General features: G+C 37.2%; 1 protein-coding gene across 2 annotated transcripts in view; it reads right to left on the bottom strand.

Moving 5' to 3' along the window:
* GAREM1 (GRB2 associated regulator of MAPK1 subtype 1) overlaps nt 1-20,482 on the bottom strand; it is a 76,338-nt gene extending 55,856 nt beyond the window's left edge. For both annotated transcript variants that reach the window (XM_070942323.1, XM_070942322.1), the window contains exon 1: nt 20,350-20,482. In XM_070942323.1, the coding sequence (XP_070798424.1) occupies nt 20,350-20,470 (121 nt within the window). In that variant the 5' untranslated portion in view covers nt 20,471-20,482. The remainder of the gene's footprint in view (nt 1-20,349) is intronic.
* Between the last annotated feature and the right edge of the window lie 2,927 nt (nt 20,483-23,409).

Below are 23,409 nucleotides of genomic sequence, written 5' to 3'. Positions count from 1 at the left end.
TCTGTAAGAAGTACTACTGGACTACTATCTTTAAAATGATTTTTTAAAAATGCTGGCAGCTGCCTCTTGTACCATAGCTTTCTCTAGCAAGAAATGGCAACAGGTAAGTTATTGTTCTTCATTGATCAAGAAGGCATCTATTGCATCCCCCTTCTAAACAAAAAGCTAAGCATGTTTTCATAGGAGAAATTTGAAGAGGACATGGTGGAAGGAAGAGAACTGATTCAGTTTATAGCATTCACTAATGCCAATTAAATGCAGCCAAATCCATCCTTCCTTCCTTCCTTCCTTCCTTCCTTCCTTCCTTCCTTCCTTCCTTCCTTCCTGTGCCTATCCTAGTGAAACACATAGCAAATACTTCTACTTGTTTTATTCATCATCATAACATAATTTTTTTTCCGTCAGCATTTCTTTCAGTTTCTTGTCTCTATATATGCTCCTTTGCCTGATTCTCTGCTTGTGGTTCCACAGCCACCATCAACTTTTAGAGCATTTCTTTTCTGACAGAAATCATGGAGTTTATCCTAAATTAATTTTTAAACAAATCATTAAATCTCAATTACACAAAATAATTGTGTGTCCATTATATCAACGAGCAATCGGCTCATAAACAGAGAGCGAACGTAAGTCTTTCATCAAGCACTGTAGATCTGGGATAACTATCATCCTATCTTTTTTGCTACTAGCTAAGGGTGATAAATCCATACTTCTATAGTGATAAATTCCACATTTTTGGTGTGTACAGATGGTCCTCATTTAACAACCATTCATTCAGCAAACATTCAAAGTTACAACAGTGCTGAAGTAGTGATATTTACAACTGGTCCTTGAAGTTCCAGCTGTGTCACCACCCACATAGCTATTTTATTGTGATATGAGCCCTTGGCAACCAGCTCACATTTATGATGGTTGATGCATCCTGGAGTCACATGATTTCCTCTTGAAACTTTCCCTGACAGCTTCCCACAAGCAAAGTCAATGGGGAGCCAGCAGGAAAGGCTGCAATTTGCTTTGGTAAGTCACTTACCCCCTCACCTCCCCCACCCCACTTGGCAACAGTTATACCTGACCATGCTGCACTCCTGCTGTGCCTTGCAGGCCACCCATGTTCTTACCTTACCTGCCAGCTTGTGAGACACCTGGGAGTGATATAATGGCTTGCAATCCTCACTTAAGAACATCAATAAGGAGTACTGGATTGTTGTCCCTAAGCAATGCAGTCACATGAGGTTGCACTGTATGACCACATTGCTTATCAACAGAAATTCCAGTCTCAATTACCGTAGTTAAATGGCAACTACTATAATAGTACCTTTTACTATGTAAATAGTACCTTTACATTCTTAAACCATAATGATCTTGTAATACCTTTTAACAGTTTTACCAACAGATAATATTTTAGCATGTTGTGCAATTACAGTGGGGGAAAAAAGATGGAAAGACTATGGCAAAGTTAGTTTCTAATGCAAGTTAGTCTGATCCCAGGTGCTGTTACCTACTTATAAGTTGTTTTAAATGCACCCACTTAGCCAAGCATATCTTTGCTAAGTGGGTGTATTTAAAAATCTACCTACTACTCATCAATACTATAGGATTACAATTGCCATGATTACAGCCAGCAGGATATTTGGAAAGGGATGATAAGTCTTCTCTTACTATAATACTCCAACCAGCCACCCTCCAGACATGCCCAAAATTGCTTTAAAACAGTTTAGGAAAATTGATGGGATTCCTAAATATGCAGAAGTCTCTTCTTTTGGACACAGCAAATTAGGAACAATATCAGTTTTACTCCTACATATCCGAAATGCTAGGTTTAAAACTTATAGGTTGTGAGAATCATAGGAGCAGCATAAACCTGAAGTTTTTGTTTGCATTTTATTTGACAATCCTTCATTATGCTTTAGGGGACTATAGAACAGACAGGCAAAAGTTTAACAAAGCCTCTGATTTGCAGAAGAACCTTCAGTTTAAGTTGAGATAATCAGTTATTTCCAATTTTCATTTGATCAATCAGGGTAACTGTGTTCCCGGATTTCTGGCTGAGATAGCTGAAGTCAGGCAAAAGTTCAGCTGACAGACAAATGCATACTGTCTGCAAAGCATTATTGAATTTACATCATTTCAATAAATAATTTCTACTTTTAAGGGCAATTTGTCATTTAGGTAAAATGTCTAATCAACTTCAAAAGCATATAGAATTAAATGATTATAGTTAGAAAAATTTAAACTGGCAAAAATGCCACTTAGTCAATTCTGCAAATCGTCAATCATGTTTTTAACTCCGGTGTGGCTACCACTGTACGGAAAGGTAAAGATATCTCCAAGTCCTGGTAACCAGATGAAGATTTCATTTCATTTTCATTTCATTTTATTAAATTTGTATACCGCCCTACTCCCGAAGGACTCAGGGCGGTGAACAGCCATAAAATAAAACATATAAATACAAAATTTAAAATAGAGATAAAACAAATTAAATAAATTTGGCTGAACCAAGATAATACTGGCCACAGTATGGAAGCCATTTCTTACAGCCTTTTCCTTTTCAAAGATGTTTTTCAACTTTCCAGTCTAGCCCAACTCCCTGTTATTCACTGGTGGTCTTCCTAGAAAGCAATGATTATGACAAACCCTAATTAAAAATTAATTAGTTTTTAAATTTAGACAATGTTGACCAGGTACTCTTACTTGCTTATAAGCTTAAACTTACAAATAAGATAGACTGTAACAAACCAACTCAGAAGATGATTGTTCTTAGTGTTTGACTTTGGAGGGTGTGTGTGTATGTGTATATGTATGTGTGTGTGTAAATAATATTATCATTTCTGTTTTTAACCAGTAACATAGAATGAATACAGCCCTTTAATGAACTTTAATTTTAATTAAATTAAACTATTTGAATTTTAGTATATTTAGCATATTAATCAAATCGCATATAGCTTGTCTGATGAGTAGCTACAGTTAAAGAAAACTATATTTTTTAAACAGGGCTATTTCAGTTTGTTACTTGAGCCATTTATTGCTATCCATATGTCAGACATCTTTTGTATTTTATACAAAATAGGCATAATATATTTAATTACATATGATTTTTTTCCCTCAAGCATGTGGCCCAGGTATCAATAACAATTTTATATTCATTAAGAAGTAGCTTCTAATTATACTTTAGCTTAAGTTTCAAGTAGCATTTCGCTATCACTGAATTTTAAGGATTAAAAAAGTTGGTATTTGCTTGCGGCTACAAGTTCACTATTTGTATGTATGTTTATATTTTTAAAATTAAACAACATTATTCAGTCTCAAAGCAGTGTGTTTATGTATGTGTATGTGTGTGTGTGTGTGTGTATATATATATACACACACACACACACACACACACACACACCTTTTACTATGTAAATATTATTACCGGTAGTAAATATTTACTCTGTGTGTATATATCTGAAAACTATTCCAATAATATCTGTATGTCAATATATTATGGGTGGATTACTATATACAATGAAGAGCATACAAGAATTAGAGGGGTTTCTGATAAATTAATATTAGGAACGTAAAACAGAAATTCAAATATTTGAGTGCCATTAAGCAATAGAATTTTCCAGCAAATATTTTTCTGTGCTTACAAAATGCACACTGTATTTATTTAAGGAAAGTTACTTTGCACTATATTGTATTATAAAGCAGGCAGGCATTGGGTGAGTGTAAGTATTGCTGCTCCTCATCCATCTGCTTGGCCTATTGCTGGGAAGGATCTGTCATGCTAGAGAAGAGGTCTTCTCTTTATTCCTACCTGGCTGTGAGGAAGCAGTTTTCTGTGTGTCTGCCACCACAGAGATTTGATTGCACAAATAGTTTATCTCACTGCCTATAAATATATGCAGACATAGGCTTGAAAAATTGCTTATTCCTACAGTAGATGCACCTTTTTGCCTTAGTATCCACCAGGCTCTATCTAATTTTATTTGGAATGAATATATATTCCAAATAAATACATGCTGTAGGAAGTTAGCATGTTGTACCAGCTCCAGGTACCATATTTGCTTCCAAGAATGCTTCTTATTTTGTTTTCTAAGATTTATTGAGATACAATCTTAGAAAATAAAAAGAGTGGTTTCCTTTAATTCATTGCTTTTCCTGGAAGGTAAGCCGAAATGGTAAAAGGCATCTCAGGGAGGCAAGATCCGAGTGGACGTATAACTTCACAAATTATATACATTAGCAGTAAGAAGATGCAAGCACATGGGGAAGGGGTTAATATTCCAACTCTGCCTTTTAACATTCATTAGAGAGAGAGAATGCAGGTTTTTTTTTTTTAAAAAAATCAATTGGCTGGAGATGTCATTATCATAAATGGCAGGGGAAAGATACTGCTTTTACAGCTCTGTAAACAGAGTACAAGACCACTGCCTCTTTGCCCTAGTATAGGAGCAAATGATAAGAAACTCACTTCCCCATTCACTGAGATGACATTTTCTGTGCCTATGTGGGAGAAAAATAAGCAGATATGAAATCAATCAATCCGCTCTCACTCAATTCATTGTATGCCCAAAGTATTTAGCATATGAGCTTTCAGACAACTTTGAGGAAGCAAAGAAACAACCTGCTTGCTCAAAAGAAGCAGCTTTAATTAGATTTATGTTTGTATGCATATATGGTCACATCATTTATGGCAGGGGTGAAATGTAAAATTTGTTACTACCGGTTCTGTGGGCATGGCTTGGTGGGGGGTAATGTGACTGGGTGGGCATGGCCAACTTTTTTTTTTTTTTTTACTTTTAAAAGCATTTAAAAGCAAAAAAAAATGCTTATAAAAGAAAACAAAAGCCTCTGACAATCAGGCAACTCAGCTGGGATCGTCAGAGCCTTTTAAAAACATTTTTTTACAACCTCTTCGGCTGAAAAAATGCTTTTAAAAGGCTCTGATGATCCCAGCTGAGCTGCGCCATCATCAGAGGCTTTTTTTTTTAACTTTTAAAAAGAATTTTTTTGGCCGAAGAAAAATGCTTTTAAAAGTAAAAAAAAAAAAAGCCTCTGATGATCACGTGACTCAGCTGGGCGGGGGTGGGTGGGTGGGAGAGATTTTTGCTACCGGTTCTCTGAACCACCCGCCGCCATCGCTACTGGATCGGGCGATCCGGTCTGAACTGGGAGCATTTTACCCCTAATTTATGGTATGCCATACTATTTATCTTCCTACTCAACTGAAAAATCAGTGAAGTAGTTGAGACAGATGTTTTTAATTTTTAAATGTAATTATTAATTAAATTAATAAACAAAACAAAATCATAACTTAGGCAGCCACAAACATGTGTTTCTTAAAGACTATTTTTATTATGGTTAAAAAAAATTGAATGTCCTATCTGGCATCATGGAAACATTTTATATTTAATGCAAACATGAACAAACTGTGGAGTGTCTTCTATTGAACAGATTGTGTATAGTGTCATACAGATACAATGAACCCTTGTTTACCAGTCCCAATGCAGTGGGACTGTTAAAGAATCTCCATATATTCTTTCAAATCATGAGATCAAAAACACAATACAGAGCACAAAATTGTAGTTTTGTAGTTTGCCTGAGTCTGACCAAAATTTATCACATTACTGAAGCCATTGTTTAACATTTTTGAAAAATGTGCTCATTCATGCTCCAAAAATCAGTTCACTTAGAATTCTGTATTTCTTAGAAGTATGCTATTACAAATTATAGCAATCTGTCCATAAATCTCAAGCCTGCCCTCTATATAATATTTTAAGCCTTCCTAACTGGATTCATACATTGTTTTAAACTATAACATGATTAGTTTAATTTATCAGTAAGTGTGAATGAAACTTTTACACCTAATTTAATAAACCATTATTTAGGACTATTTTTGAAGCCAATCCCATCTATTGAATAGGTTTAAGTTACAGAAGGAACTTGACAGACTTGAACATTGGGCCCTATCTAATAAAATGAAATTCAATAGTGAAAAAAGTAAGGTTCTACATTTAGGCAAGAAAAACCAAATGCACAGGTATGGTATAGGTCCGTGATGGCGAACCTATGGCACGCGTGATTTATGGACATATTGCTATAATTTGTAATTTGTAATTCTGGCTCCTTGCTGTATATTTTCTTCCAATCACTAGCAGAGGGAAATGCCAATATCAGCAGAGGCCAGAAAATCAAGACTGGCAGATCTTCTCTGAGAAAACAGCCAAAGTAGAATATTGTCCAAAGTGAAGTGCCTTGGATATAAGTGAATCTAGTTCTGTCCAGTGAAATGCCTGATTCAGGGGATGTGGTAAGTTCACAAAGATTGCTAAACACTAGGCCTGTAGCTGCTACTTTGATCTGTAAACTTAGGATCAGTGCATCAGGTAACTGCATTGTGTACCAGGAAGTTTTATGCTGCAAGTGAGGGTGCTGGCTATGATCTGCCTACTAATAATAGTCTGTGTGTACTGAGAATGCAGGTTTAATTGGCATCCTTTGGTGGTTTCTGTAAGTCCACGTTTGATGCTCAACCCAAAGCAACTGTTATAATGCACAGCAGAGCTATGCAAATCTGTGTTAAGGCAACTTGGCAGGATCTGTTCCAGTGGTGGGTTGCCCCCGGTTCGCACCAGTTCTATAGAACTGGTAGTAAAACTGGCGGGAGGCCCCACTCACTGACCCTGATGTCATGAAAACACTTCTGCGCATGCGCAGAAGCTTCCGCGCTTGCACAGAAGGGTGTGCATGCGCGCGCGAGCGAAGCAAGCACACGCGGCCCTGTTGCGAACCGATAGTAAAGGTAAGTAGAACCCACCCCTGATCTGTTCAATCAGTAATTCCTTGCTGTGGCCGCTTGGAGGGAAGAAATTGACAGAAGTACAACAAAACGGCTGGATACAGTGCAATGAAGTGACTGCATGAAGATTGCTTTGAGTCATTTCTCAGCTGTACTTCCTCAGATGGTGCAATGTCCACAATGGAAATGCCACCGCACTGGTTAACTTGACCATCAAAGTCTCTTGATAAAGATTGTATTCTTTTTTAAAATAATACAGAAATACTAGTAATAACAATAATAGTAATAATGCCAGCACTTTATAAATATTTATACTTCCTAGTAAAAGAAACTCTCTGCCTGCTATATGAAATAAGCATAATCTAGGTAATATATAGTCACAGCATATGCATTATTCTGTTTTTAAATGCCATGACAGGTACAGTTGAATTCTATAGCTATTATGATTTTACAAAATGTTTTGTAGATTTTGCTCAGATCTTTTGCTAAAAACTAAAGTAGATGTACAAATGAAAACAGCATATCATAATCCTACCTGCTAAAGAACTATGTATTAATTTTCACCCAGATTACAACAAAAACAGACACTATCATCCATATCTTATTTCATCTGTGATGAATTATTTCTGTAGTAATTTCTTCTATGTACACAGTAGAAGTCTTGCTTCAAAGCCAGGCTACTTGCCTTCCTAGGTGCTGGAAAACTGGAGATCTAGTTCATTATTTCTGTTCTTGGCCTTACAGTTAAATAAAGTAAATGGAATAATACTGGAGAATAATTTTATTTTAATGGAGACAAATATTTGTCCAGCTCAAAATATGATAAACAGGTTCAACTGTGGTTTCATACCATCCCTAACAAGAATTGGGAATTCAGCAGTTGAAGAAATTACTTTGAACTGAGACATGCTCGTCTTCCGCTTTCTTCATAAAAGAGAAACTTGCCTGAATCACTGGAAAACATAGAAGAATGTTTTATTATGTTGCATAGAATTATGCAACAGAATAAAATTTAGTCATATTTTAAATTGAACTAATTTGGAGAGCCTGATAAAAGGATCATCTGATTTGATAAGAGCTAAGGCAAAAAAGGAGACAAGGGAATTTAAGATTTGACATTATGTTTTTTACTTTGCACTGTAGGGTGAAACGACTTGAAAAGGTCACACAAAGTTCAAGGACAAATAAATCAGTTTTTAGATAGCCTTCAAGTCAAGAAGCAGATTTATGCTACACTTTCTTGAACGTCATAAGAATATCTAGCTAAAACATGGGAGGAAGGGAAAGCTTTTTTTATTATTTACTTTCAAGTAAAAGTAAGTTCTAGAACTCTCTCTTTATTAAATCCAACATGCAAAGCAACACACAAAAAGCCATAAAGATCTCCTTCTTTTAGTCAAACTAGTGATTTATGCAAGTCTTCATGCTTGCAGTGTGACGATCTACAACAGAGCCTTGCTCTACACACAACCAGTGGTTGGCAGCTCTGTCTGAAGTATGCATACTTAAAAACTCCCTATTGCAAACATTCATGCTATGCTCCTGAAGACTATGTCTTCACTTAAGTCACTAGCATAAAAGTAGAGGAGAGCAGCAAGAATTATTATTTACTTCTGTGTATGATCCTAGTCCAAGTCTCTTGTTTTAAGTCATCTGAATTGGGTGTATAAAGAATGAAATTAGAAGACTTGAAGTAAAAATAAATTTCACCCCTCCATCCATCCTGCATGCAGAAGCTCTGACCTTCATTTGGGATAGCATTTTTTTTTAATGAACAAACATTGATGCTCCAGCTCGCTCAAATAGAAGAAACCTTGACCACCGGTAGTTTGTTTTGTCATCCGGTGTGCGTTTGCCCATGGTTAATGCTACATTATGTCTCATGCCATGCCAGCATACTTTGTGACACAGCAATCCAACTGAAATTTAAAAATAACAATCTTAGCTGTTATTCTATTAAAATGATTTTGTCTCTCAAATTCTCAGAAATGTAACTCTATATTTAAAGAGCCATTGATGTGTCAGCTTATTCTGACAGGTTATATTTAACTTTGAAAGGATGCGTTTAGAGAAACTGCTGTTCATGAAATACATTATAGTAATAATGATAACAAGAAGAATTGATGGCAGATGGAGCAAGACAGTCATACTATGGATCCCACTTGATAAAAAGCATCCATGAAAGAGACCTAAGACAAGATGGATCGACAACATCAGCAAGTATTGCGGGCCCAATTGGCAAAAGAAAGCTTAGGACTGTATTGGTTGGAAACATGCAGAAGAGGCCTTCATCCAGCAATGGATAGACAAAGGAAGAGGAAGAGCATAGTGGTTTGTGAAAGGTGTCTTTTGACTGCTTGTTTTGAAGAAAAACATTCTTATACTGATTCTGAATGTTTACTTTCTGTGCCAAGTGCAAGTAGAAGTTTACTCTTTGAAAACATTTATTTTGTGCGCTTTTGAGACACAAAGACATTTTACAGTAAAATGCAACAGATTAGATTGTTTATCTATTAACTTGAAGCTTTTTATCTACATAGCAAAAAAACACAAGAGCTCTCCTGCAGTATTTATGCCCTCTTTAAATATTAAATAGAAAAAGGTTTTCATTCTTATATCACCTGTTCATCCAGATCTGTCAAGGATTTTCTGAACTGATTATATCAGATATTCAGCAAATCAGAAACAGTACTTCTTATATATATATTATTTTTTTTTATTAGTTGTACTTATAAGTACATCTAATGTTGCATTAGAACTGAAACATATAACCAAATTAGGCATATCATGTTTTGCTAGAGGGCACAAAGGGTGATAGATTTTCATTACCTGGGAATTATAATGTTATTTGTTTTCCTCCTCCATTTCTCACATGCAGAAATCTACATGCAAAAGGAATGCCTCAAAAGCCAGAGTCTTGCCTTTGTTCATACATACACATATACATACATTTACACAACTGTACAATCCATATATATATATAATACACACACACACACACACACACACACACACACATATATATATATATATATTATTCCCTCTCCCCACTACATAATATTTGACTGTATTGGTTTTGGTAATGTTAAGAATGCATACTAGCTAGCTAGTGCAAAACATATTCCACACAGAATTCAACAGAGTGGTATTGTATAAAGTAAATGTTTTCAGGAAAAGGCACATGATCCCCATGTGATCCCACAATATTTTCCTCCCCTGATAACGGGAATCAATATTCACTGCAATATACCAAGTAACACCACTGTGTCAGACATTATTCTATGTCTAGCTTAGGTTTACAGTATATACAATTCTAAAACAATTATAGCAACTAAATATTTTCCCATTATTCTTTAAAAAAGAAACAGTAAGATAAATCTAGCAACTGTAAAGGTATTTTTACCAAACGCTAAGACCAAGGTAAATTAATTCTTTCCCTTATCTCTCTCCTCACAGGATAATGAAAGATGCAAATCTAACATCTGCTGATACAACTTTTGGGCAATTTTAATACAAACTTTATGAATATCTATTGTACAAGGAACTTCCATTTCCCTATTCCAGCTTTATCATTCATTCATTCATTCATTCATTCATTCATTCATTCATTCATTCATTCTTCCTCTGGACAGATTCTGGGAAATATTTAGAGCTCATTGACAATTATGTCCATTAGAAAATGTTTTTTAACCTCATAGTTTGTTTAGGCATATTACAGAAAGGCTGCTATAAAAAGCAAGATCATTGTATTAGAAAACTGTGTTAGAAAACTATGTATTGCATTATTTGAATGTATGCATTGCAGCATGCAGCTTTTTGTGAAAATTCCAAACAGTGGCAGAGGCATGGATGGGATATACAGTAAGTTGCAAAATGATAGAAAGGGAATTGACTTAATTTATATATGTATTTAACCCTCACACATGCTTGCTTTAGCCATCAGAAGAATCTCCTGGAATGTCCTGGAAACTGAAGAATCCTGGTAGTTCCCAGTTTCAAGACAGGAGGGGAACTAAAGATAAGGTACTAGACTTTTTTCACAAGATAACAACAAGCTCTTCCACTCTTCTCAGAACAGATCAGAATGTCTTATGCATGTAAGTATGAGGGTCCGTTTCAATAGAATCCTGAATGGTTAGGCTGACACACAATGGGTATTTTGCACATTGGAAGACATTTTAAACTACTGGTCAGCTGAAACATCAAGAGAATTCTGGCTACCTAGTGCCTAAAAAAAAAAAAAGAGGCAGTTTGGTGTAAGAGATTAAGGCACCAGGCTAGAGATTGGGAGACCATGAGTTCTAGGCTCATTTTAGGCACAAAATCAGCTGAGTGGCCTTGGGTCAGTCATTCTCTCTGAGCCCTAGGAAGAAACCAATGGCAAGCTAATTCCAAAATCTTGCCATGAAAATTTCAGAGACTTTGACAATGATCCAAAGGCACAAAAAAGTTCTGAAAAAAGCAGAAACAGAAGTTATGGAAATAATGATGATGATGATGATGATGATGATGATGATGATGTATTATTATAGCCAAAAATAATAGCCAATAATAATAATCGACCTGGCCATTGAAACTATGCAATTATGGATGAAACATGTAACAGTGATACCCATTGTCATCGGGGCACTTCGTACCATGTCCAAGAATTTTATAAGATATATCAACAAACTGCAGCTTCCTGCAATTACACCAGCGGAACTGCAAAAAACTGGGCTACTTGGAACATCGTACATCTTAAGAAGGTACTTAGTTGAAACCTAGGACACTGGCAGCAACCCGTATCAATCATTAGCACCAGTCAATGGTATTTGTGATGCATTTTTGAATGTTCGGTTGACTGAGTTTCATGTTTAATGAATAAAGTATATAATAGTAGCAACTAAGGACCAGGTAGTTGCTAAACAAACTTAGGAACTTTTCTTAGATGCTAACAAAACTTAGGAACAATACACTTTTCTAAAGAACAATACTGTTTTAATTTCAACTGGTCATTATAGTTACTCCTAACAGTGTGCTTATTAAGTTATAGAATGCTTTATGGCCAATTTTTAAACATCAAATTGCTGTTAGAAGAACAGAAGTGGTGGTGCTGGTGGAAATGATACCAAGAAGCCCAATCTTGAATTCCATAACAGAAGGGAAGAAGGCTATAATTATAGCTGATAAAATACATTTTAAAAGCCTCTTCCTAAGACAGCTGCACCATGTATGAAATCTAGATGAAGGAATTTCATTTTCAAGAGTTTAGAAAACTAGTAGCAGAAATAGAAATATAAAGGAAGACTATTCTGGGCTTCCTCGTCTAACAACATTAAAGTGCTAAGGAATAAAACGCTCTGCTTCTTACTGAAAGTTATTTCCACACATTAATCACACCATGGTACTTGGAAAAAGCAAAGGCAATGTAATGTGATGGAAGTGGCCACAGCTGTCCTATTTACTTCTGAACTTAAGATGTTTTCTCAGTTAAAAAGGCAACAGTTCAGTTCTAAATATGTCATTTAAAACTCAGTGAGTTCGGGGCAGAGGGGATTTTCTCCCAAATACATTTCGCATCCAATTGTACCTTGCAGTGAGAGGCAGAACACAATGTATCTTCAAAATGTGAATGCTGACTCTGAAGTGTAACTATTTATTTAGACACCAACTCCAAAACAATAACTTCAAACCAACATAGCAACTCTGTGACACTCATTTGCAAACACAATGGAGAAACACTTTCCTATCAAGTTATTTACTGTATGGCACGCAAACCAGGCTCTTCAGAGAAGAGTCAAATCATTATTGCTTTTGCTGTCTGATTTACATGATGGAATCAACAGGATGCAGGAAAACAAACACTGTTCCAATTCTCTTACACAATATGGTAGATGCAGAGGACAATATGAGTGGCTCGGAGTGGGAAGATCTTAGGATCCATTGGATGCTACTTAGTATGTGTTGGTACAGAAAACCTTTTCTTTAGAAGTGTTTCATATTCAAAGCTGTATGACCATATACTTTAATAGGCAAAAATGTGTAAAGATTATTTGTACAGGATCAATAACTGCATTCGACTGCCACATCTCAAGCTACAGTTTTTAACACATTTCTTAACACATTTCATACATAAGGACAAATTACAATCTAATAAACAACAATGAAGTTTGCTCTCTATTTCTGATCATCTTTATTGCAACGCACATCAAACTTCATTCTTATATTAAGTCTTCAGAATAAGCCCATAGAGAATAAGAATTTGACTTGAAAACCTAGCTGTGATTTTGATTTAATTCAATAAATAATGATGAAGCATCTCTAGATTATAGTAGTATGATATGTGAACTGGATTTACGATTCACTTAGAAGGCAAGCCATAATGTGTTTTGATTTGGGGCCTAGCATGATAGGCAAACCATCCCAAGGTAGAGGAGGAATACTTCATCTAAAGCCACAAAGGATAAACCTGGATATGGGGATAAAAGGGAAGAACTAGAAAAGTGGCATTAGCCAAATTGTCTGAAGTCTGAACTTCAGAGCACCCCATTGAAACTAAAATACTTATAATGAATAGAAAAAATAATGGGTAAACATATAATATTCTAAATGTTAAATGTCTGGTTATATCCTACTTGGACACCTTTCTTGACAGTCACAGGTGACCTGGAAAGTCCCCGTCAATTAAACAGCTACAAGGGGATTGCAATGGCATTAAGAGAAGACTGCTTAACATTTATTACATCCAAGTACACTAAAGTTCTGAGAACAAGTCCGGCATAGTGGTTAAGGCATCAGGCTAGAAATTGGGAGATTGTGAGTTCTAGTCCTGACTTGGTCACAAAACCTGTAAGTGACCTTGAGTCAGTCACTTCCTTTGAAGAGAAAGGAGGCAATGGAAAAATACTTCTGAAAACCTTGCCAAGAAAACTGCAAGGATTAGTCCAGGAATCTGTGAGAAATGGATACAAATGAATGGAAGAAAAAAATACTAAGGTCAGACATAACACAGAAAAACATATGAACTATTCTAACCAGTAGCAAAACTGTACAATTTAGAATAGTTGTTAGCAGCATTTTATATAAATCAATAATTTATTTTAAACACCCAAAGTTAATATAACTTTAGAAGATATTGAATAAAATTCAATAATGTATAAAAGTGGCAGAGAAAGAGCTGTTAAGATTTGTCACATGACCTGCCAAATTAACTCTATCTTTCATGTGTTCTGAGCACAGAACACAAACAAGTACTAATGTTTCAAAATATTTGAAGACTGAACCAAAATTATTCTTATATATTTACTTACAACTCCCCCTCCCCACATTACAATGCTGTTTCCAAAAGAGAACAAACAAAACGTGCAAAAATACATTAAGAGAAACATATGCCTTAATACTACCAAATATTGTGGAGCAAAGAATGTATTGGCTTAGCTTTAAAAAGGTAAAAACTCAACGAACCAAAATTAGAACATATTCTAATTTATTAAGGCAAAATTAATTTATCTGAACATAACTAAAATTACTTTCACTGCACCTTTACACAGGAAGGAAACCCACGCAAGCTGCACTGAAACAGAAAGACGCAGCTATCATTCATTTTCTACTCTGCAGTGCATATATGCACTGGCCAGCTGTTATAAGTTTATGCTTTATGAGTTTTTATTAAGCCTACACACTGAAACTGATGTATGTTCATTGTCATCCTCCTGCAGGGAAGTGCAAGATTCCTATAGAGACATTCCATTCTCATTCATTTCTTTTAAAGCCTCTTTTTTTAAAGCTTGCTACTCTTTCAAGCAAAGTCATCATAATTGACTTGTTTATTGTTCATTTTAACTATATATTCCTCTCAGGAATCACTCTCATATTAAAACGTTGTCATAAATTTTAATCATGAAGCATTTGAATGTTCACAGTCAACAGTGGTAGATGCAGACTAATCAGTAAATTAGATGCAGTTAAGTCAGTAGCATAAGTAAAATAAAATTTGTCTAGAAATTCAAAATGCAGTATATGTTCTAGATACTGTAGCTTTTGTTCTTCTAAGAGTCAAGATGCATTGGGGTAGAATGCTCATCTCACCGTACTCTGCAAATTATCAATCACTTGGAAAGGGTAAAAACACGAGACATTTTCACATTCAGGCATGTATTTTGTTAGACAGCAAAAGACAAAAAGAAAAGAAATGCTGATACAAGACCATATCCTTCAGCTTCATTATGAAGATTTTTTTCAGGGACTGGAAATACTGATTTCTGCAAAATTGTCTTACAAAACTAGAGAGGGGAAATCTAAAAGGAAGCAAAATTGATAGTACGAATGAAGGTAAATATATGTGTCCCAGAATAATGTTGCAGGACCCAATCTGGGTCAGTCACCGGGACCAAAGGTTTTGTCTCCTGAGCTTTTAGACTCTTGCTGGAGCCCATCTTCAGGGAACTTCCAAGTCCAAAAGCTCAGAAGACAAAATCTCTGGTCCCAGTGACCGACCTAGATTGGATCCTGCAAAATTGATAGACTTAAATTTAGGTTTAAAATACTATCCACCCCTACGTTGAAATGATTTATATACCAGTTCACAAAATCAGTAGTGAATACAGGCAAAAAAAAATGGAATTAAGGGAATACATAGCACATAGTTTAGTGGTTTAGTAAATGAAATATAAGTTGTGAGTGACACAGATCTAAATCTCCCTAAATAATGTAGAAAACTATTGTTCACTTTCCAGATATTTATGAAACAACATGTGAGTTATCTTAAGAACTAAGGAAAAGTCTTTCAAATGCTAATGAGAATTATTGTCTGATGTTCTACTTTATTCAGTGATAGCAAAAAATATCATGCACTAGTTTTGAGGGGGAAAACCTGATAATACGGGATCAACTAAATTGTTACAACATACTAAGCAATCTTTAATTTCTCCAAAAATCTTATCTGGCTGTGATCACAGAGATCACACAGAAATATTTATCACTATAATACTATTAGCCACATTGTCTGGAACTGCCTGCAATGATAAGTATAAGAGTACAAACCTTCTGGAGAGTACCAGGTGAAATATTACATCCCCAGCACATTACAACTGTACTTCAAGACCTGCCACATTAGTTGTCAATAGGTTTCCAGACATAGTCCAAAGTATTGGCGTTAACCAATCATTTTGTTTATGTCTTAGTGCCCCAGTACCAGGGGTGAAATCCAGCAGGTTCTGACAGGTTCTGGAGAACCAGTAGCGAAAATTTTGAGTAGTTCAGAGAACTGGCAAATACCACCTCTGGCTGGCCCCAGAGTGGGGTGGGGATAGAGATTTTGCAATATCCTTCCCCTGCCATGCCCACCAAGCCACCCCATGCCCACCAAGCCATGCCCATAGAACCAGTAGTAAAAAAAAATGGATTTCACCACTGCCCAGTACCTTCAGGATCATCTTCACATCTAGCTTTTCCTGGGGATCTGTTTATACCATCTCCCCGTCTCATGAGATAAAGGGAATAGAAGCTGAAAGGCTCTGTTTTCCAGTCACCATTTGAGCTTTTTGGAATAGTTCCTCTTGGAATTAAGGCTTGCACCAACTTTCCTAATGTTTTGGGACCAACTTAAGATGGAAGTCTTTCACAAAGCATTTGATGCTATACAGAACCGCCGAGATGGGCCTGATGAAGGAGGGTGATAGCAGTTAGCAAACATGAATTAAGAGAGAGAGAGAATGGAGGATGTTGTCAGTCTTTCAAGATTCGGTTATTATAGCCTATATTAGTAAAATAAAATTCCAGTATTTCTGGTGGAGTATCTTTCTTGACCTGCCTCAAAGGCTGACATCAATCTTGAAAGCCTGACAGCATTTTTTCTTCCCTCCCTCTTATAGCAAAGAAAACCAAGGCAGATTCACTTTAAGTTTCTTTCTAATGCCCTTTTCCCTTCTAAGGTTTAATTCATGGTTTGCTAACTGTTGCTTTGGTATTGTTATTTTTACATTTTTCATCTTTTCCCATTGTTGTGAGCCGCCCAGAGTAACCCCACAGTGAGATGGGCGGCAAATAAATTTAACAAATGAATAAATAATTATGGTTGGTCACAGAGCCAGCCAGCTAGACTGGATTTAGCATTTTTATCCACCCATTGATTCATTCCTATGGATCTGGGATAGGCAGATGTTGTTTAATGATATTATTGTCACAGGATGTAAACTGTTCCAAGAAAAGCTGCCTTTGGCAATTGACTGACAATTTTTGTCAATGCTGATGATGTTCAGCTGGTGTTCCAGTTGATTTCTGATTGCACCCAAGGTGTCTATTACTATTGGTATTATATTTGCTTTCTTTTGCCATAGTTGTTCTACTTCTATTTGCAGTACTTTGTATTTTGTGATTTTTGTCATCTCCAAGTACAGCAACATCCACTATCCAGACTGTTTTGTCTTTCTTATTGACAATTGTTAAGTCTGGGGTATTATATGACAGGTGTTTGTCTGTTTGAATTCTAAAGTGTCAAAGCACTTTACCTTCTTTATTGTCTATTTTGTGGTCCTACCAGATATTTCTTACACACATTCTGATGTACCACTGTTGCTACTTTGTTATGCTATTATTTGCCCAAGTCTGTGTGATCTTCTTGCAGTAGTTAACTAGGTGGTCCACTGTTTATTCAGCTTCATTATTTATTATGATTCACCATACAGCCAGCCAGACTGGATGTGGCATTTTAATCCACCTATTGAATCCCAAGGACCTGGGATAGGCAGGTGTTGCTTGATGGTCTTTTATATTGTTTATAATAATACCAATTGTGGATATTTTAATTGAACACCTATTTTTATTGGAGTGCTATAAACTCTTCTGAGTCTGTATTGGTTTGGTAATATGCAAACAGAATAAGTAAATACAATGTTAAGCAAAGTAAGTCTTACATAAGTGTATTTGAACAAGTAGCTGCTGCATGAAGCTGCAGAAAACTCTGGAGCAAAGATTTTGGTGTAATGAAGTAACTAAGCAATTAAGAATAAGCCTAGCTGAACTCAACAGCACTGACTGTTGAATTGATAGCCATGTAACACAGTACTACTAGGTGCAAACTGAATGACTAGAAAAGAATGCCAGTAGATATAGTAAGATGCCCATATGATTTCAAAGAATTGCAAGAGGCAGGAGATATAAATAAATAAAAGAAAGTGGTAAACAAGATCATGGGATGAATGCCAAGATAAAATTATGATTTCAGGAAATATTGCTGAAAACATTTGGGAGCAATATATACAGGAAACAGAGTAGTTGGCTCCTCATATAACACTAGGTCTTTGCCCTTTTAAACCATGGTTTTTGAAAAACTCATTTTACATATAATGCCAAGCTGTAAACTTTTAGAACGTCAAAAGAACACACTAATATTAACACCAAATACAAATCAATTACGGTACATAATTGTATGTAGCTTGGCAGGTACATAAATTTCCCTACTTCCAATATATAAATCAGAACTGAGGCTGGTCTAGATTTGGAAATCAATTTATTCAAAAAGAAAGAAAGGTGAACATTAATATCAATGTTAGTACTGCTGCATATGAGAGAAGATGAAAGGTGCAGAGAAAAACATAACTTTGGAATTCCCAGCAATGGAAATTCAAATACCAATTACTCTTTGCACCCTCTAGCAAAACATGATATACATAGTTTCATTTTTTGCTTTAGTTCTAATGCAATATTACACAAGTTTATATTGCATTAGAACTAAATATAAACTAATATTACAGACAAAAATTAAATATTTATGAAAAGTGCTGTTTCTGATTTGCTGAATATCTGATATAATCAGTTCAGAAAATCCTTGACAGATCTGAATGAACAGGTGATCTAAGAATGAAAACCTTTTCTATTTAATATTTAAAGAGGGCATAAATGCTGCAGGAGTGCTCTTGGTCTTTTGTGTTATGTAGATAAAAAGCTTCAAATTAATAGATAAACAATCTAATCTGTTGCATTTTACTGTAAAATGTCTTTGTGTCTCAAAAGTGCACAACATACATGTTTTCAAAGAGTAAAATTCTACTTACACTTGGCGCAGAAAGTAAACATTCAGAATCAGTATAAGATTTTTTTTCTCTTCAAAACAAGCAGTCAAAAAAAGACACCTATCACAAACCACTGTGAGTGCTTCTGACTCACTTTGGAAGCACAGTGAGACTCCATAGTATAGTGTGCAATAGCTATCTCTATTACTATAATGTATTTTATGAGCAGCAGTTTCTCTAAAGGTATCCTTTCAAAGTTAAATATAACCTGTCAGAATAAGCTGACATATCAATGGCTCTTTAAATATAGAGTTACATTTCTTAGAATTTGGGAAACAAAATCATTTTAATAGATTAACAGCTAAGATTGTTATTTTAAATTTTCAGTTGCCTCTTTCTCTGGCAGGGCATGAGACATAATGTAACATTAACCATGGGCAAATGCACACTGGACAAGTTTCTGAACACAGGATGGATGAAGAGGTGAATGTTTATTTTTACTTCAAGTCTCTCCTAATTTCTCTCCCTACACACCTAATTGGTATGGATTAGAACAAAGTAGATGGATTAGGATCATACACAGAAATAAATAATTCCTGCTTAGGTTTAGTGGGAGGAGAGCTATAAAATCTGGGTTGCAAAAATCCAAGTGACCACTAAATGGCAGCAATCTCTTTTTCATTTGGATTCTTGCAGCTTAGATCTAATAACCCAGGCTAGCTAGCTAGTTCAAGAAACCAAAGCTTTGTACACGCGAAGCCAACCTTTCTGTTCAATAAATACTCCGTGCGTTCGGCCACAGTCCAAGTCTCTGCAGTTTTCCACTTATTTCAAACGAATGTACTTAACTCTCGAGTTGGATTCCGTCCATCGAAGTTAGTATCCCATCCCCAAAGACCTTTATGGGATTTAACTTCCAATTACATTGCTCGGGAGCTCAGTCCTAACCTTTTACACCCCCGCAATGGGCGTGTCCGTGTGAGCAGACACACACCAGGTTGAACTTGCTTGGATTAGGAAGAAAGGTAATGGTAATGCACTTGCTAAGAAAACTCAGTTAAGTATGGAGTTGAATTTTACGTTTCCTAATAAGTGTCGGGACTTTAAACTGCGGCATTTGCCAATAGCAATTGCTCGAAAGGGGATCCAAAGTAGGACCATCCAAGCGCAGCTAAAGGATCTTCTCCCGGGCGTCGCGCACCGACGGCACCAACCTCTGGGCGATACAGCTGACCTCCCCCGCCCCCCCAGCCGTCTCACCCGCATTACTCCACAGGCTTGAAAGCCTCGGCGTCCCCCCCCCCTCATTAAAGGCCCATTCATATTTTGGTCACGTGCCCTCTTTCCCCAATGGGCTCGTCTCCCCAGAAGGACTAGCGGCCGGGAGCTGGAGTTTGGCCAGCGTTCAAGCCGAGGGAGGGAGTCGGCGCCGGCGGAGCCTCACTGGTGGGGTGGGAGGGGGGGGGAGGGAAGAGGAACGGGTCTTCCCCGCTCGGCTTCTCGCCCCCTTTCTTCCAAGCGCAGCCAAAGCGGCATTCCCAGGCTGCTTCTGCCCCCGCCGGCCCCTGCGGTTCGACTTACCGCCGTCCAGTTTGACGACCTGGGGCAAGCGGTAAGTGCTAACCAGAAGGTCCAAAGGGATGGACACGGAGCTCCATTTCACATCCTTCAGACCGAAGCCCGGCGAAGGGGCCGCATCCATCTTCCCGCCCTTCTTTCGGTTCGGAAGAGTCGAGCGGCGGCGAAGTCTTTGGTGGGGGGGGGGAAGCTGCACTCTTCCTTCAGCTTCTAGTGTTGCCGCCGTCGCCTTCCCGGGCCATCCTGGACTTGGCGCAACGGCAAGGTGACTTGCCACCGACCGCTGCTGCTCCGCCAGCCGCGGCGTGGGTTGCAAAGGCGGCTGCTGTTGCTCCCGCTGACTCTTTCGCGGATAGCTCCAGTTGACCCAGTAAACGCCATCCCAGCACAGGGGACTGACTAATCAACAAGGTGCGAGAGACGCCTGCGCAGTTCGCGCTCCTCCTCTTCTCCACTCCCAGGGAAAGTGGAGCCCCGGCGCTCCCTCCTTCTCGGATCAACCGGGAAAGGGAGAGGGGTGGGTGGGTAGAGAAGAGACGGACAACCGCCCGCCGTCAATTCTGGCCCTGTCGCTCCCTCTGCCGGCCGCTAAAAAGGCCTGCAGTTTGGCTGCCCGAGTTCAAGCTGGAATCGCTAAAATGATTTTTTTTTATTTATTTTATTTATTTTGCTTAAAACTGCTCAGCTGCAAGCTTTGGCTTGAAGGAGGAAAGCAGCAGGAAAAAAAACCTTGGATTTACCTTCAAAGAAGACATAGCTTGTGCCGATCATAAGTAGGAAGACTAACCAATATTTTCCTGGCTGCTGTTTCTGTTCTGCTGCCGGCTCATTTGGGAGTTAAATCCCACTGACTGAACACCTTGAAGTTCACACAATACACTAAACCATGGTTAATGTGATTTTTCAAATTAAACCAGTTGTGGCTGGGTTGCACAAAGAGTACTTGCAGGTACTTGCTCAACCTGCTTGTGATCTTGACCTGAGTTTGCTGTTGTAGGGCAAACCATCAAGGACAATCTTTGCTTATTGTTTCAGAAGGATCAAAACCATGTAAAGATGTGGAGCGGGAAACAATGACAGCAATTAGAGAAGATGCTGGTACTGTATTTGTTATGTGAACTATTAGCAATGTGAATCGTATGAGCACAGCGGATCCAAAACACACACAGCCTGGCATGACATGCAGCCTTATGTCCCCTAGCTGCTTGCTGAGAAAGTTAATGGTGATTAGCACCAGGGAAACCCAGGTTCAAATCTGCCTTCAGCCATAGAAATTAGCTGTGCAACTTTGCATCAGTCATTCTTAGGTCTTCCTAGTTGATTGGACTGCTGGGGGTGTGATGGGATGAGGAAATTGCAGGCCAAGAACACACATGTACATCACCTTGAGCTGCTGGAATATAAGTCACATATGCTGGTCTATGACTGTAATAAAGTTTTAAGTCGTGTATACTGTTCATTTTGTTTCTGAGCTCAGTCCCACTGGCTATAATCCTCTGCCAGAGATTTGTGGCAACAGCAAGGAGGAAGGGAGTAACACGCTGCCTTGTTTCCAGCAAGTGCTTCTGCATTCCAACCAGAGCCCAGCCCTGTTGCCACCCAGTCTTGCCATCTATACCTGCTCCATTCCAGTCTCTGAAACGCAGACGTGACATTCCGCATCAGCATTGGGACAAGATTAAATGATGTAGAACGACAGCTGATATGAGAGAGGATTAAATGTCTCTCCTTTCCCACAAAGGAAAGTCCCAATAAAAGCAGTTTGTATATTTTTAAAAAGTGGGAGAAAAGCAGCTTTCAGCTGGTGAATTGGGTAGGTGAGCTAAGGTGAGCAAAGCTATAGACAAAGCTTAAAAACTAAAAAAGCCCTAGACATTTCTCAAGTGCTTGGTATTCCACAACCTTGCAAAGTTTAAGGTAACCCAATGATGTAATTGAAAACTATTCCAGTTTTGCAAATGTGATAAAAAAGGCAGTAAATGTTATCAGAGGAATGAAACAAAACAATGATTGTTCAATATGGTACAAATAATTGTGTTAGAACAATATTCCTTTGAATTAAGCAACATTATAGCTTTGTTAAAGACTGAGTAGATAAGTACCAAGTAAAGCAAGCAAGAAAATATTACAATCCTGGATAATCTCTTCAGAGTAGTACCCTTACAAGACATGTAAATTAAAATGAAATTTCTCTTCAGAATACATATCCATTTTAGTTATAAAACTTATTTGGTTTTCATTTCTATTACTACATATGGTATGTTTAAGGTAATGTTCTTTTGCAAATAAGTACATTTCAATGTAGTAATGAGAATTACAAGGTTCAAAAGCTAGGGTTACTATTTTTTAGATTATAAAAATCTAGCTAATCACAGGATGGCAGAGACATTAGAAAGAACTAATACTTAACTCTTAAAATGGACATCTAGATTTTTACAACTAATATATGGTAGCCCTGTTTTTAAAACTATTACACACACACACACACACACACACACACACACACACTTTCTGCAGTTTCTTAAACCAAATGCATTTTTACCTCAAGAATCGCATGGCAGTAGTAAAGGGCAACTATCCAATCTCAGAAAAAGACATGGCTACTTTCAGAAGTTGCAAAGGGGTGTCACATTCATGTCACTGTACTTTTGTTTTTAGTTCTAAAGCACAGTAGAGTCCATATTATAGACCATTAAACTTAAATATTATAGAACATTTTCTTGTAATTGAAGATGGAATTGAGTCTGCAGTTTAGAAAATTCATATGTGTAATTCAGGGACATTTTTGGTTAAAACTATTGCTTTGGAGGAATGTGTGTACTGCTTCAGGTAAACAATGAGATATGACCCTAGAATGTTAGCATTTATAGCAATTGTGACAGATGGCCATAACTTAAAATAGATGTACTTATTTTATGTATTGGTAGTTTGGTGTTTTCTGCTTTGTTTTTTGCATTCAGTCTCAGTTTGCAGAACAGCAAACACTGTCGTTCCTTACTCAGTTCAAGACATGCTACATCCCAAAAGCTAGCCAAATCAGACCATGCCCAAGAGACCCTTTGC

The sequence above is a fragment of the Pituophis catenifer genome, unplaced genomic scaffold (genome assembly GCF_029215685.1).
Source record: "Pituophis catenifer annectens isolate HBS135680 unplaced genomic scaffold, rPitCat1.0.hap2 SCAF_3, whole genome shotgun sequence".
In the NCBI taxonomy this organism is placed as follows: domain Eukaryota; kingdom Metazoa; phylum Chordata; class Lepidosauria; order Squamata; family Colubridae; genus Pituophis; species Pituophis catenifer.
Note: the sequence above shows the minus strand (reverse complement) of the source record. Positions and strands in the feature narration are given on the sequence as shown.